At 44.9% G+C, this 15,990-nt stretch overlaps 1 protein-coding gene across 1 annotated transcript in view; it reads right to left on the bottom strand.

Annotated features, from left to right (window-relative positions):
* camk1a (calcium/calmodulin-dependent protein kinase Ia) overlaps window positions 1-15,990 on the bottom strand; it is a 33,879-nt gene that overhangs the window by 6,015 nt on the left and 11,874 nt on the right. Inside the window, exons 3-9 of the mRNA XM_029114301.2 lie at window positions 6,703-6,834; window positions 3,884-3,958; window positions 3,490-3,628; window positions 1,797-1,923; window positions 962-1,037; window positions 561-673; window positions 274-352 (exon numbers count right to left, since the gene is read on the bottom strand). Coding sequence (XP_028970134.1) covers window positions 274-352; window positions 561-673; window positions 962-1,037; window positions 1,797-1,923; window positions 3,490-3,628; window positions 3,884-3,958; window positions 6,703-6,834 — 741 coding nt within the window. The remainder of the gene's footprint in view (window positions 1-273; window positions 353-560; window positions 674-961; window positions 1,038-1,796; window positions 1,924-3,489; window positions 3,629-3,883; window positions 3,959-6,702; window positions 6,835-15,990) is intronic.

Here is a 15,990-nt window from a genome sequence, read left to right as displayed (position 1 = left end):
TTAAACCAGGATGTGTACATAAAGTTGAGGTTATAGTTAAGGTTAGGATTATACTCGAATGTAGGGCTGGGGTTGATGCTAGTGTTAGGGTCAGGGAGGGGGTTATGGTTGAATATTGATGTTGTTTGACTAAGCTTAGGGTAATGGTTGTGGTTAATTCAGGGGTTAGTGTTGAATCGAGCTATGGTCATGAAGTTAGAGAGGGCTATGGACGTGGCTAAGATTAGGGTTGAAAAGGGATGTTGACATGAAGTTAGGTAAAACTGGTATTACCAGGGGTGTTGTAGTGCTTGATCTGTGGTATATCTCTTCACAAAGTCTTTCTCCATCAGGTGACAGATAAAATCTTTCGCTGAAATGAATAAAAAACAGTTTTCATTACAGAAACCATGACCATGCATTCACATTGTGGATTCCTTATCAATGTACCCTCTCCCCAGATACTATAACAACGACTTAAAAAAGAATTGTAGGCTTTCTGTTTGTTCACAATCAAATGTAATCTATGTATTTGAAACTATTGCCTATCATCCGAAGTTATTCAGGCCTAATAAGCCTACCTGAATCCGAGATGTCATCCCAGTAAGGGGAGTCAAACTCATACTCTGCCTTCAGTATCTGCTCAAACAGCTTGGCGTCATTCTCGTCGTAGAACGGAGGGTATCCACATAACCTGAAACAGTTCGTGCAACATAATTAAACTCTCATTGCTCCGTACACTGAACCCAGATAACAGAACATCCAATTGAAAAGCACTTATGAGGAACTCCCATCCCTGTAGTAATGCTAAGTGCTACGGTCCCCAGCCTCATATAGACTGTACCAGTTCAGACACTGTGGGAGTGTGAAGGTCATGGACCATGACCCATTTCGGACGTTTCGATCATGTTAAACGACGTACTCCAGTGAGCGCTCAACATAATGGGTCGTTAGGTGTCCGACGACTGAGTAGATGACTTACAGGATATAAGAGATGACCCCAATGGACCAGCAGTCCACCGCTTTGCTGTAAGGTTTCTGAGCCAGAACCTCCGGGGCTGCCAGAACATACACCGGCAGAGTCAGAAGAGCCACCGAGAAAAGCCACGTGGAGGAGAAAGGGGGAGCAAAGGAGAGGAAACAACACAGAGGGACAGAGGCTGAGCGTTTTCGTTTCACCTTCTCCGTCAGAGCTGTAGTGGGTACCATCAAACGGCGGCGAGAAGGTCAGAGATGTTTTTTATACCTGTCCTGCGTCTCTCTGATGATGTCATTATTGTCCCCGTTCATTTCTAACCAAACTGTTTTGCCAGCTGTGATAACTCGTGGAGCATTAAGAGGTTTTTTTTCTATTCAGTGATAACATTGTTCATTACATTTGAATTGTATTCAAATGAAAGTCATTTTTATAAAGTATAGTAGCAAGCTTGAAGTAGGTTGTGAATCACACATGACCACACGGACGCACATTGTCTTAGGTATTTAAATGAGGACACCGTCATTTACTGTCCTTAACATAGCCTACTTTTATTGATGCTAACCCCTAAACCTCACCGTAACCTTACCCTAACCTTAACCTCAACAACCCAGCATTTATGATTAAACTGAAGCTAGTGTTAATGCCTAATTCAAACCCTATACCTAACCAGTGATGCCTAACCATAACCCTCATTTCAACCTTACCCTCAATTTTATTCTAACTTTTGCCCTAATACTAACACTTAAGCCTTATTAGCCCCCCATTAGTCAAATCATTCTAACAGTTTGGGAACATTTATGTCACCATAATATACAGCAGTTTGGTTAGAAACACTTACCAACATATCCTGGGGTCCCACAGGCTGTTGACATGACAGTGCCAGTGTCCTCAATCTTAGACAGGCCAAAGTCACTGATCATTATCTTTGAGTCCTCATCCATACTGTAATACAACAAATTCTCTGGCTAGACAGACAATAGAAGAGAGAGACAGTAGAGAAGAGAGAGGAGAGGAGTGACAGTAGAAGGGAGAGTAAGAGAAGAAGAGAGAGACAGCAGAAGAGAAACAGGAAAAGAGAGAGAGAAGAGAGAGACAGCAGAAGAGAGCGAGACAGGAGAAGAGAGCGAGACAGGAGAAGAGAGCGAGACAGGAGGAGAGAGCGAGACAGGAGAAGAGAGCGAGACAGGAGGAGAGAGCGAGACAGGAGAAGAGAGCGAGACAGGAGAAGAGAGCGAGACAGGAGAAAAGAGTGAGACAGGAGAAAAGAGCGAGACAGGAGAAGAGAGAGAAACAGGAGGAGAGAAACAGAAGAGAGAGAGAAGAGAGACAGCAGAAGAGAGCGAGACAGGAGAAGAGAGACAGTATAGGAGCCAGGGACAGCAGAAGAGAGACAGTAGAGGAGCCAGGGACAGCAGAAGAGAGACCGTATAGGAGCCAGGGACAGCAGAAGAGAGACAGTATAGGAGCCAGGGACAGCAGAAGAGAGACAGTAGAGGAGCCAGGGACAGCAGAAGAGAGACAGTATAGGAGCCAGGGACAGCAGAAGAGAGACAGTAGAGGAGCCAGGGACAGCAGAAGAGAGACAGTATAGGAGCCAGGGACAGCAGAAGAGAGACAGTAGAGGAGCCAGGGACAGCAGAAGAGAGACAGTAGAGGAGCCAGGGACAGCAGAAGAGAGACAGTATAGGAGCCAGGGACAGCAGAAGAGAGACAGTAGAGGAGCCAGGGACAGCAGAAGAGAGACAGTATAGGAGCCAGGGACAGCAGAAGAGAGACAGTAGAGGAGCCAGGGACAGCAGAAGAGAGACAGTATAGGAGCCAGGGACAGCAGAAGAGAGACAGTAGAGGAGCCAGGGACAGCAGAAGAGAGACAGTAGAGGAGCCAGGGACAGCAGAAGAGAGACAGTAGAGGAGCCAGGGACAGCAGAAGGGGAAGTGAGAAACGTGGAAAGAGTGAAGAGAGAGGAAGGGGTAGGAGAGGACAAAAACCAAAAGGTGTGTGAAGTTGGGATTCAAAGTGACAGGATTTAGTAAACTTAAAGAGTTTCCTATGAAAGCACGGCCTTCCTCCAGCTTCAACAGCATGCATTAACCTGATCTGTTGCATTCCATGTTTAAATGGTTAAACGGTGATTGCTTTGGCAACATTGTGGCTATTAAGTCTTAATTAGGGTTACCTATTGTGGAAAAGGACTGAAACTCATTTATAACCTCACTTATTTATAACCTTTGCGATATTAGGACTCTTAGACTTAATAAATAAGGTAGTCTGCAATAGCACACACACTCATCCAGCAAAACAGCATCTGCATAAAGCTGGTTGACAGAAAGCAAAATGTTTGCAAAGTTGCAAAGTCTGTTTAACACTGTTTTGTTTACTACATGATTCCGTGTCTGTCATTTAAAAGCTTTGAGGTCTTCACAAATAATTCCACAATGTGGAAAAAAAGTTAAAATAACAAAATACCCTTTAATGAGTAGGTGTCCAGACGTTTGACTGGTACCGTATATGTAAATATATATTCCTGTACCTTTAGGTCCCTGTGTACAATGCCCATGTCGTGGAGGTATTTGACAGCATCCAAGATCTGGTGGATGAGTTGGCTGGCATCTCTCTCCGTGTAGAAACCCTTCTCCACAATTCGGTCAAACAGCTCACCTCCCGACACCCTGACAGACAGACAGACAGACAGGACAAAGAGGGGGAGGGGAGTAGGTTTTCCCTCCTAAGTAGTAGTAACTGGTGTAGGAAAACGAAATGTCCACTCACTATTGTACTGCTTCCAAAGAAACTGGATAGAACTCATAGCCCAAACCAGTCCACCAATCTGTCCCTGGTTTCTGATATAGTCTTTTTTTTTTTTTTTAAGGAACACAATAAAAACCATGGCTACGGCAATAAGGGTGAATAAAGAGCAGACTCACAGCTGCATGACCAGGTACAGGTGGGATGTGCTCTCAAATATATCCTCCAGCGAAACAATGTTGGTGTGCTTGATTCTGAAAAAGAAAGAAAAAAGGGTGAGGAGGATGGTGATATTGTAATGGGCACATTGCCAGCTTCGCTGACACCAACAGAAACCTACTGCAAAAGCAGGAGTGCTAATGTTTTTTACAGCAGCGCCAACACAACAGTTTCCAGTCATCAGCGTCTCACTGTCAGTACTGTAAGATGACCACCAGGGGGCACCACCGCAGCGTTTAAACGAGTGCCAAACAAAACATTAGGATAACGTTCAATGGACAGGCTTCTCATGGCATCCAGTAAATAAGCATCTAGTCACATTGTATGGCCGTTGCTGTTGTCCCCCCCCCCCCCCCCCCCACTGGGCTCTCTGAGGCACTTAATGTTTTTAATAACCTCAGGATATGGAGCCGGCTGCCAATATTGGTTTAACACCGGTGTCCATGTCTTTATTTAGCCCCACTGATGAGAGAGGCGCTAGGCAGTTAAAGGGGGAGTTGTGAGCTCGACACACTGGCAACCACAGCACTGCTAAAACACAAGCCAAGAAAGAGACAACCATGGCTGGCTAAAGTAGGACATGTTTCTGTTGTTGTAAGCCGTCATGTAGGCGATGTGTGAAGCCATGTTTTTGCTGTATAGAAAGAAGGACAGGAGTGAGGAGAGAGGAAATCGTGTTGTGATTAGAGTCAATGTCTGGGAATGGTTTTCAGTTTGTCTGTGTCACTCTGTGTTTACATCTCGTCATCTTCCTCTCTCTCTTTATCCACCTCACTCTCTCCTCCAGACCCCATCCTCTTCATCCCTCTGTCCTCCACACTCCTCTCTCCCTAACCCCTCTATCCTCACACCCCTCTTCCTCATCTCTCTATCCTCCACACCCCTCTTCCTCATCCCTCTATCCTCCACACCCCTCTCCCTCATCTTTCTATCCTCCACACCCCTCTTCCGCATCCCTCTATCCTCCACACCCCTCTTCCTCATCCCTCTATCCTCCACACCCCTCTTCCTCATCTCTCTATCCTCCACACCCCTCTTCCTCATCCCTCTATCCTCCACACCCCTCTTCCTCATCTCTCTATCCTCCACACCCCTCTTCCTCATCCCTCTATCCTCCACACCCCTCTTCCTCATCCCTCTATCCTCCACACCCCTCTTCCTCATCTCTCTATCCTCCACACCCCTCTTCCTCATCTCTCTATCCTCCACACCCCTCTTCCTCATCTCTCTATCCTCCAAACCCAATTCTCCCTCATCCCTCTATCCTCCACACCCCTCTTCCTCATCTCTCAATCCTCCACACCCCTCTTCCTCATCTCTCTATCCTCCACACCCCTCTCCCTCATCCCTCTATCTACACCCTTCTACTCTCTCCCTCATTCCTCTTCCTCCTTCCTCATCCCCCTTCTTGTTCCTCATTCCTCCTTCTCCCTCTCCATCTCGCCCCTCTTTCTCTCCCCCCTCCTCCTTCTTCCTCCTCTTGGTCTCCCCTTTCTCCCCTCCTTCTCCCTCTCCATCTCGCCCCTCTTTCTCTCCCCCCTCCTTCTTCCTCCTCTTGGTCTCCCCTTTCTCCCCTCCTTCTCCCCTTCTATTTCCCTTTCCTTTTCTTTCTCCCTCTCCATCTCTCCTTCTCCCCACTCTTTTTCCTTCCCTCCATTCCCTCCTTCTTCCTTTCCTTCTCCGTCTCCTTCTTCCTCCTCCTTATTCCTCCTCTTCCCTCTCCATCTCCTTCTCACCCTCTTTCTTCCTCTCATTCTCCCTCAACATCTCCTTTCCCCTCTTTCTCCCTCTCCTTCTCCTCCTCCTCCTTGTATCTCTCCTCCTCCCACTCCTTCCCAGTCTTAACTCCATTACAGTCTAAACACATAGAGAAGTCCATGCATGGTTAAAAAAACACCGCCAAATACCAGACACACAAACACGCCCCATCTCCCTCCACCTCTGTGTGTGCCTGTTGCCCTGGCAACAAGGGCACTAAAAATAGGTATATCTTCTTTACTCCTGACATTTTCAGTGCACAGTTCCACTGTATCTACCGACAGGACACATAGATACACCATACCATGCCTCCAGCCAGTCTCCACTTCCCCACTGACCTCCACATGCTAGAACCATGCTACTCTGCTAGCATGATCACCACGAGGTCACTCCTTCACATGGACATACCCTGTTGGCCTGGCTGTAACCAGTGTGATTATAAAGTAATTTCAATGACGTAGAAACAATGAAGGCACTATGTAGGTGATGTGTCATGCTGATCACTACTCTCATCGAGAAGGTTAATAAAATAATTCTGGCAAATGCAACAGTTGACATTGATTGAAGACTAAATTTGTGGTGGAAAATCCATTAGCTATTGACTAAAGACTACCACATAAAACACTGCATGGACAATAATATATATTTTTCTTTTGGTATTTTCTTTTTTTGCGATAGATAAATAATAAAATAACTATAGCGTGCCTCATTCGCAATCAATTGATCCATTTGCACACATTAATACATTAACATAAATGGATGGAATAGAGCTGCGAAACCAAAGACATGCCTCCAGTTCCAGGACTCATATGCAGTGTCTAGACTGTCTCATTAATCATTGTTGTTGGGACATTCTCCTGCATAAGTGCATTAAGAGAGAAACCCACCTGATTTAAAGTCAACACGCTTGCATTTTGATCACGCCAATCTATGCACACTTTATGCATTTCCTAGTGTTGATTTACATATAAATGCATCTACATTTAAAAAAATGTGAGCTGTTTTCTGTTACGTTACTGACCTGTGCAGCACAGCAATCTCATTCTCGATGTTGTTCTCCTTGCCTTCCAGGGCCTTCTTAGGGATACACTTGATGGCCACTAGCCGCTGGGTCCCCTTCTCCTCTGCTAGGACCACCTCGGAGAATGCCCCCCTGCAGCACAGGAGACACACACATAGACGTGGCATAATCTTCCTGTTACACTTACTAAACGCAAAGACCAATTCAAACACCATACATTAACAAATCATATAAAATCAAATGATGTTAAAGAATTGATACAGAATGTACTGCAGGTCACCAGTGAATAAGTGGGTCGGTAAACTCCAAGTCCAAATGGCCTGTTTGTTTTGAGGTCGGTAAGGCCTGTCTGATTCTGAGTTGCAGCGGTTGTGACAAATTTAAAACAGGTAAACGGTCGGGGTCAAATCCATTGGTGTGATTCCAGGCACAATTCTAAAGGTTTTTGCCCCCCCCCTCTGTGTACATTGTATGTATACATTTGACCGAGCCTTCCCCCTCAGAGAAAACACATGGCCTAGCCAAGAACAATCTGTCCAACCCTCGCCCATTCTCCAAACCCAGAGACGATAACCAGGCGCCACTTTTCCATCATTCCTAATCCTCCCAGCAGCGTCGTCTCTCCACCCAGGGAATGGATCCCTATGGTCCAAACAAACAAATGTTGCTAGGCTCTCTGTCCCTAGCCCCTCCCAGGAGCCAGAAAGGGTTTCCCCACAACCGTGCATCTCTCCTCTCCTAACCACCCCAACCATCCCAGCAGCACCACACCAAGTGCTCCACCCGGCTGGTGTTTTCCTACATCCCTGTAACACCACCGGCTCCTTGTGTGTGGGGCCAGGGAAGAGCAACATCACCAGTCCCTGACGCTGCCTGGCTCCCCTTAAAACAACCTATCTATTATTGACTTGATAAAACATTTAGGATGTTCTTTTCTATAAGCCGTTCTCGCTCACTGCTATTTAGGATTACATACTGTGTGTGTGTGTGTGTGTGTTTTTTTTTTGTTCCCAACCAATTCGTCAGTCTCGGCGTTCACATGGCAACAAACTTTGTACAGCAATGTCTCCACTGTGAATTATTCAATGAACCCCTCACACGCACGCAAGCATGAAATCCTGTGTCGTGACGATGATGATGACGAACTGGATCACCAGGATGTACACAACCTAACAGAAATACCTCTTCTATCTGCTATTGCATCATCACACAGTAGCTGAGACATATTGGGCTGCTTGGTTCGCTCAAGAAGGCCCCATCACCCATTGGATTTCAAAGGAGCATTCCTACTGGGTAACTGTGTGTTTTTATACAAGCGGAATGGTGTTGGAAAGGTGGGAAAGAGGCCCTAAAATGCAACTGTCTGGTTTCAAACCCTATGCCAACCCATTCATGTGTGCCGGGTCAGCAGCATAGACCACTAGATCTCCTAAGACCACAAGACCACCTTAAACCATTCTAATTCCATTTGCAAAACTGCACACACACACATTTTCAGGACATTGTGGCAATTCAAACACATTAGGACAACATGACATTCTGGCCCCTTTAATAGATTAGGACACCCTGAAATACTGACTTCTCAATCACCAGAGGAAAGCATGACATACTGGCCTCTCTTTCACATTTGGACAGCCTGACACTCTGGCCCCTCAATCCCATTATGACAGCCTGACACACTGGCCCCTCTATTACATGAGGACAGCCTGACATACTGGCCCCTCTATCACATTAGGACCATCAGACACACTGGGCCATCTACCACATTAGGACAGCCTGACACTCTGGCCCCTCTATAACATCAGGACAGCCTAACATACTGTCCCCTTTATTACATTAGGACAGGCTGAAATACTGTCCCCTCTATTACATTAGGACAGGCTGACATACTGTCCCCTTTATTACATTAGGACAGGCTGAAATACTGTCCCCTCTATTACATTAGGACAGGCTGACATACTGTCCCCTCTATTACATTAGGACAGGCTGAAATACTGTCCCCTCTATTACATTAGGACAGGCTGAAATACTGTCCCCTTTATTACATTAGGACAGGCTGAAATACTGTCCCCTCTATTACATTAGGACAGGCTGAAATACTGTCCCCTTTATTACATTAGGACAGGCTGACATACTGTCCCCTCTATTACATTAGGACAGGCTGACATACTGTCCCCTCTATTACATTAGGACAGGCTGACATACTGTCCCCTCTATTACATTAGGACAGGCTGAAATACTGTCCCCTCTATTACATTAGGACAGGCTGAAATACTGTCCCCTTTATTACATTAGGACAGGCTGAAATACTGTCACCTCTATTACATTAGGACAGGCTGAAATACTGTCCCCTCTATTACATTAGGACAGGCTGAAATACTGTCCCCTCTATTACATTAGGACAGGCTGAAATACTGTCCCCTCTATTACATTAGGACAGGCTGAAATACTGTCCCCTTTATTACATTAGGACAGGCTGACAAACAGCCGGATATAAAAATAAATAAAACCAACAGAGGGATGCCAATCCAAACTCATTGTTCAGAAAAACCATCAGTGTGGCCAGAACGTGGAAGGGTCGACAGGCAAGAATGATGCACCAACCTGAACACAACTCACACACACACATACATACACACATATATGCTCACACACACACATACATACACACATATATATACACACACACACACATATATTCAATCAGACATATTCTAATGTCATTAGATATTTCTGTTGAATTCCTGCATCTTATTCCTGGGCTTTTTTGTAATGTAAAGGCCTGTATGTCCTTGATTCCCCAAGATGACATCCTGCCCTCCTCAGCCTCAGTCTGGTAACTCCCTGAGATTACGTCCTGCCCTCCTCAGCCTCAGTCTGGTGACTCCCTGAGATGACATCCTGCCCTCCTCAGCCTCAGTCTGGTGACTCCCTGAGATTACATCCTGCCCTCCTCAGCCTCAGTCTGGTGACTCCCTGAGATTACATCCTGCCCTCCTCAGCCTCAGTCTGGTAACTCCCTAAGATGACATCCTGCCCTCCTCAGCCTCAGTCAGGTGACTCCCTGAGATGATGTCCTGCACTCCTCAGCCTCAGTCTGGTGACTCCCTGAGATGACATCCTGCCCTCCACAGCCTCAGTCTGGTGACTCCCTGAGATGACATCCTGCCCTCCTCAGCCTCAGTCTGGTGACTCCCTGAGATGATGTCCTGCCCTCCTCAGCCTCAGTCTGTTGACTCCCTGAGATGACATCCTGCCCTCCTCAGCCTCAGTCTGGTGACTCCCTGAGATTACGTCCTGCCCTCCTCAGCCTCAGTCTGGTGACCAGGAGGCCAGTGGAGCAGAAAGGGGTGCACAGTAAGACTGATTCCTAAAGGTAGGATCAAATCTCACACACTCACTGAACTTCCCATTTCCAATTCCACATAATTATTTTTAAATTTAGCCTGTAAGCAACAAAATGAAATAAAGTTGCACTTTACATCGACCTGGAGGAGGAGAGAAGCTTGTCTGTATTTGAACTGTAGCTCTAATGTCCGCAAATGCCTGTGTTCCAAGAAATGTTAATTGAAATTATACTTATTATAGATATTGTTGTTGTTACTATTATATTATACAAGGAAACAAATTGAAAACCAATTGAACAATAAATGAGAACATAGTAAAAAAACAGATGCAAATGTTATTAAAATGTAAAACAAAAGTTAAACAATGACATGATATTAAACATTAAAGAGGGACTATTCCACCCAGTACACATAAGTCAAAACAGGTACAGCATCAAATTCCTAGAGTCCCAAACTAACACATCCTGTCACCTTCCAGAGTCCCAAACTGACCCATCCTGTCTCCTTCCAGATTCCCAAACTGACCCATTCTGTCTCCTTCCAAAGTCCAAACTGACCCATCCTGTCTCCTTCCAGATTCCCAAACTGACCCATCTTGTCTCCTTCCAGATTCCCAAACTGACCCATCCTGTCTCCTTCCAAAGTCCCAAACTGACCCATTCAGTCTCCTTCCAAAGTCCCAAACAGACCCATTCTGTCTCCTTCCAAAGTCCCATACTGACCCATCCTGTCTCCTTTAATGTAATATGCAGGTAATTCCACCAGTGAGTGACAGTATCTAAATGCAGTCATCCCCACATCAGAGGAGATCCACTGAACCAGCACTGATTTGTAGTGAGAAAGTAAAATGTTACATAACATGGTCTGCAGCTTACTATGAGGACTTATAACTCAGGCAAGGAAAGTATTCTTTAAATTAGTAAACATGGACCAGCTGTTGTAACATAAAGACACCACCCCCAATGCCCTTTCATCTTGACAAAGTCTATGGGGTATGTCACGGCTGTGTTGAGGGAAACAAGCAAAATGTAAGTATGTTAACGTCCATGTTCAACCATGTCTCTGAGGACATTGCAGCTCTTTAGCTCCTAAGTCTTATTTGAAAATATATTTCTAATTGATTGGGCATTAGCCAGCAGTATGCCGGTGGTAGATTCAGAAGGCCACCTTGTCTGCCTTTTTTTCACCTTCTGTTCCTCTTGCTGCAGCATTGGGAATCAGAGCTCGGTGCAGAGTAGGCAGAATCTCCTTGACCGTTGACTCATCAAAATAATACTCAGTAGTCCACAACAAGTTGAGTGATTGTTGTTTGGATTTACAGATCCGGATTAGAAAAACAATCCAAATCAAGAACACAATGATGTTTTGTCAGGAGCCTGCACTATTACTGCCATGCAGTGCAATTTAACCTGCTAGCGCAGTCAGGGGATAGAGCCATGTTTCAGAGATTTATCCACTTTCCAGTGAATGCCTAGAATCCACCACTGTGAGGTAATAATGTCAAAAACATTTAAAACACTTTTTCAATCAGAGATGTATACTTTTCTCAAGTTGTGCGACACCAACAAAAAGGAGAAATGTTTTTTTAATTTCTCTATTGAAAGGCGTGTTCGCTAAGCATGATCATCTGCTATGATATTATGTTAAATTGCTAAACAAGGGTAATGCTATAAAAAGAGATTAGCAAGTGTACTGCTATGAAAAGTGTAGCTTAGCAAGGTTAATGCTATCAAAAGAGTAGCGTGACAAGATAATGCTACCAAAAGATTAGTTTAGCAAGGGTACTGCTTTCAGGAGATTGGCCTATGTTCTGTGACTGGCGCCAAAACAAAATCAGCACATGAAGTGAAAATGCTTCTTGTGGATTTCATGGCAACGTTTTTTTTCAGTTGAAATTACTTTGTTTAGCACAACAGGGTAAGGATACTACAGTAAATAGCATGATTAAAAAACATACTCCTTTTCAAAAAATCTTAAATACATTTCATTCTTTCACCAAATCAAAATGCTCAATTTGCCAACACTATGTTATTCGATTCAGTCATTATCAACACATAGATTTGATGAGTTTAATCTCCCCACAGATGTTACAGAGTTTTTAGGGACCTGTTCACTTGCAAGGATGAAACTTCTCTGCTAAAGCTTGTCAACAGACATATTTCATGCATTAGAGATTTAAGAGGTTGAAATAAATAGATAGCCATGGGATTTTTTATAGATAGGGATAAATAAATAGACAGGGATTTTTTGTGTTATAAACAGAATTTATTGGACTATTGTTCTGTCTGTGCGTTCAATAGAAATATTATAAATTAATTACATTAATTTTAAATTAATTTATCTGCTAATAAATTAAATGTATTTATTTGCAGATAAATGCATCTACTTATTTACTTCAACAGATTCAGTTAAATAGATGTATTTTTGTTAATACACTGCAATACTTAACTTTCAGCAGCAATTTCTTTTAGCACAATAATACTTCTGGATGGTTTTCTATACCAGTGTTAAAAACACTAATGCAATGTAGAAAACATATTTCCTCCCGGTAAATGACCTTTTTAAAATCTCGGCTCCAGTTAAAATACAGCTGAACAGCCCTGATGTTTTAAGCCACTAATTAAATTACTACAAATTGCTAGGCTCATTCACAGATGCTCACAATTCTACTTGTAGATTGGTGCTACCATCCATCCATCCATCTTCTTCCGCTTATCCGGGGCCGGGTCGCGGGGGCAGCAGTCTAAGCAGGGATGCCCAGACTTCCCTCTCCCCAGACACTTCCTCTAGCTCTTCCGGGGGGACACCGAGGCGTTCCCAGGCCAGCCGGGAGACATAGTCCCTCCAGCGTGTCCTAGGTCTTCCCCGGGGTCTCTTCCCGGGTGGGACGGGACCGGAACACCTTCCCAGGAAGGCGTTCCGGAGGCATCCGAAAAAGATGCCCAAGCCACCTCAGCTGACCCCTCTCGATGTGGAGGAGCAGCGGCTCTACTCTGAGCTCCTCCCGGGTGACCGAGCTTCTCACCCTATCTCTAAGGGATCGCCCGGCCACCCTGCGGAGAAAGCTCATTTCGGCCGCCTGTATCCGGGATCTTGTCCTTTCGTTCATGACCCAAAGCTCATGACCATAGGTGAGAGTAGGAACGTAGATTGACTGGTAAATCGAGAGCTTCGCCTTGCGGCTCAACTCTTTCTTCACCACGACAGACCGATACATCGACTGCATTACTGCAGAAGCTGCACCGATCCGTCTGTCAATCTCCCGTTCCATCCTTCCCTCACTCGTGAACAAGACCCCTAGATACTTAAACTCCTCCACTTGAGGCAGGCACTCTCCACCAACCTGAAGTGGGCAAGCCACCCTTTTCCGACTGAGGACCATGGCCTCGGATTTGGAGGTACTGATTTTCATCCCCACCGCTTCACACTCGGCTGCAAACCGTCCCAGTGCATGCTGAAGGTCCTGGTTAGAAGGGGCCAACACGACAACATCATCTGCAAAGAGCAGAGACGAAATTGTGTGGTCCCCAAACCTGACACCCTCCGGCCCCTGGCTGCGCCTAGAAATTCTGTCCATAAAAATTACGAACAGAACCGGTGACAAAGGGCAGCCCTGCCGGAGTCCAACATGCACTGGGAACAAGTCTGACTTACTGCCGGCAATGCGGACCAAGCTCCTGCTTCGGTTGTACAGGGACCTGACAGCCCTTAGCAAAGGACCCAGGACCCCATATTCCCCAAGCACCCTCCATAAGATGCCGCGAGGGACACAGTCGAATGCTTTCTCCAAATCCACAAAACACATGTGGATTGGTTGGGCAAACTCCCATGAACCCTCCAACACCCCGTAGAGGGTATAGAGCTACCATTGCAAGGAAACATTCAGAAGCACAATACAGAAAATGGTTAGTGAGCACATAAGAGGTATGCCGAACATACAGTACATGGATTTGATGTACACATTCACAGTCTCAGTATAGTATATCTGGATGGAGGGACATTAACAGAGTTTGGGTGCAGTATACTGCAGCTATTCCATTTAGAGTGTGGATTAACGCAGTAAGCATAGTTCCCAATATTCTGGGACAGGTGGCTGGTTCCTGTGGCCTACAGCATGGGGGGAAATCTGTTCAGGTGGCATGATTTTCTGTTCCTGTCCTCCACCTGGCGGAGGAGAATTTTTAGAACAAATGATCTTTCCAGCACACTTCCTTGCCCTAGAATCATGTGGGACCTCAGTGTTGAGCAGGTGGCAGCCAGTGACCCTCTCTGCAGACCATACAATGTGTTGCGGTTTACCCCTTGCAGAAGCAGACCCAGACCAAACGGTGATGGAGAAGGTGAGGATGGAGTTGAGGATGGAACCATGAAACCAGATCAGAATTGACAAGATTTTGCTGATTTTATTCAGCAGCCACTGGTAGCACATTCACTGGTGTGCCATGTCGGCTGTTGCTGTAATGTTGTCCTCCCACCTGAGGTTATGGGAGGAATGTGAATGATTCAGCCTGACTAACAGCTGTGCCCACATTCTCATGGGAGAGGGTTATGGGGTGTTTTCTGAAATCATCCACCACCTCCATGGGTTTGTCTGAATTTAGTTCCCGTTTGCAGACATTTCTTTTTGCTAGGTGACTGCAAACACACTCGCATTTACTCAATAATGGGATGCTTTGGGATGACAGTGTTGAATGACAACTTGATGTCCAGATAAAGCCCCGCATAATTGGTCAGTAAAACCAAATGGCCTTTGCCTGGCAGCCACTAAACACCACAGAGCTGAGGGCTGGGGGACATAGACAGTGTATAGCTCACTCCTATCCCCTGCAGAGTGTAATTGTTACACACACAGCTCAACAGAGGACAGGATTAAGAACCAGATGTTCATCATTACTTATGTGGCTGGTGTTTGTCTCTCTCTCTCTCTCTCTCTTCGTGTTCTGTGTGTTACATAGATGGAAAGATGAATACCAAGATATATATACAGACAGATATGGTTCTACCAAGAACTCATTCCATCTGAAGAATCCCAGGGGTCCTTTGTTAGGTAAAGAGTTGTAAAATCCATTTTACAGATATGTACAACTGAGTTGCGTTCAGCAGGATACAAGGTTTTGGAATGTATAGTTTTGCTTGGCAATATGCTATGTAGAACAAACGTGCCTCTCCAACATTAGGAGTCATGTCAACTCTGTAGCAGGATTTTTATACGCAACTTTTGGGAACATTTTGGAACTGAATGCATGCATACCTCAACAGAGTATGAAGCCTGAAATCAAAAGTTAGCTGCTCATCAATGTAAGGATTTAGGTAGCATTAGATATAGATGTTTCATGGATTAAGGACCATATATTATTGAGGACAATAATAACTTTTTATTTTACTACTGTTTGATGAAGGGTGTCTTTCAACCAAAGTATATCAGGGATATATGAGACAGGCCATGCAGGCCTGTGAACAAAAACTTTAGTAGGGATATGAATGTAAAACCCATTGTGGTGTCTACTTCCTTAACAAATTGTTAAGGAAGTAGACGCTGTGCAGGTGATCAACTGAATAGGAAAAAATAAAATGTCAAAATACATTTCCTGGAATGTTTCCAGCACATGGAAAGAAGTTAGTAATAAGCACACATACATAAATGTTGCAATGCTTTTAATTAGATTTGTGTAGCCTGGGTTCCAGTCTGTTTAATTAGATTTTTGTAGCCTGGGTTACAGTCCATGTAAATTACACTGATTACACTAAATGACTCCTCACAGCTTCTGTGGAGCCAGTCTACCTGGTTGGGGGAAACACGCAACAAATTACAGAGACTTTTCCAGGGTGTGTGTTTGTGTGTGTGCGTTCTGCAATACTGCAACACATACTCCTAAAAGGAAATGTACATTCTGCAACATTCTGCCACTAGAATGACACGATCACTGTCGACATTAAACTG

This window comes from Esox lucius, chromosome 17 (genome assembly GCF_011004845.1).
Source record: "Esox lucius isolate fEsoLuc1 chromosome 17, fEsoLuc1.pri, whole genome shotgun sequence".
NCBI lineage: Eukaryota > Metazoa > Chordata > Actinopteri > Esociformes > Esocidae > Esox > Esox lucius.
Note: the sequence above shows the minus strand (reverse complement) of the source record. Positions and strands in the feature narration are given on the sequence as shown.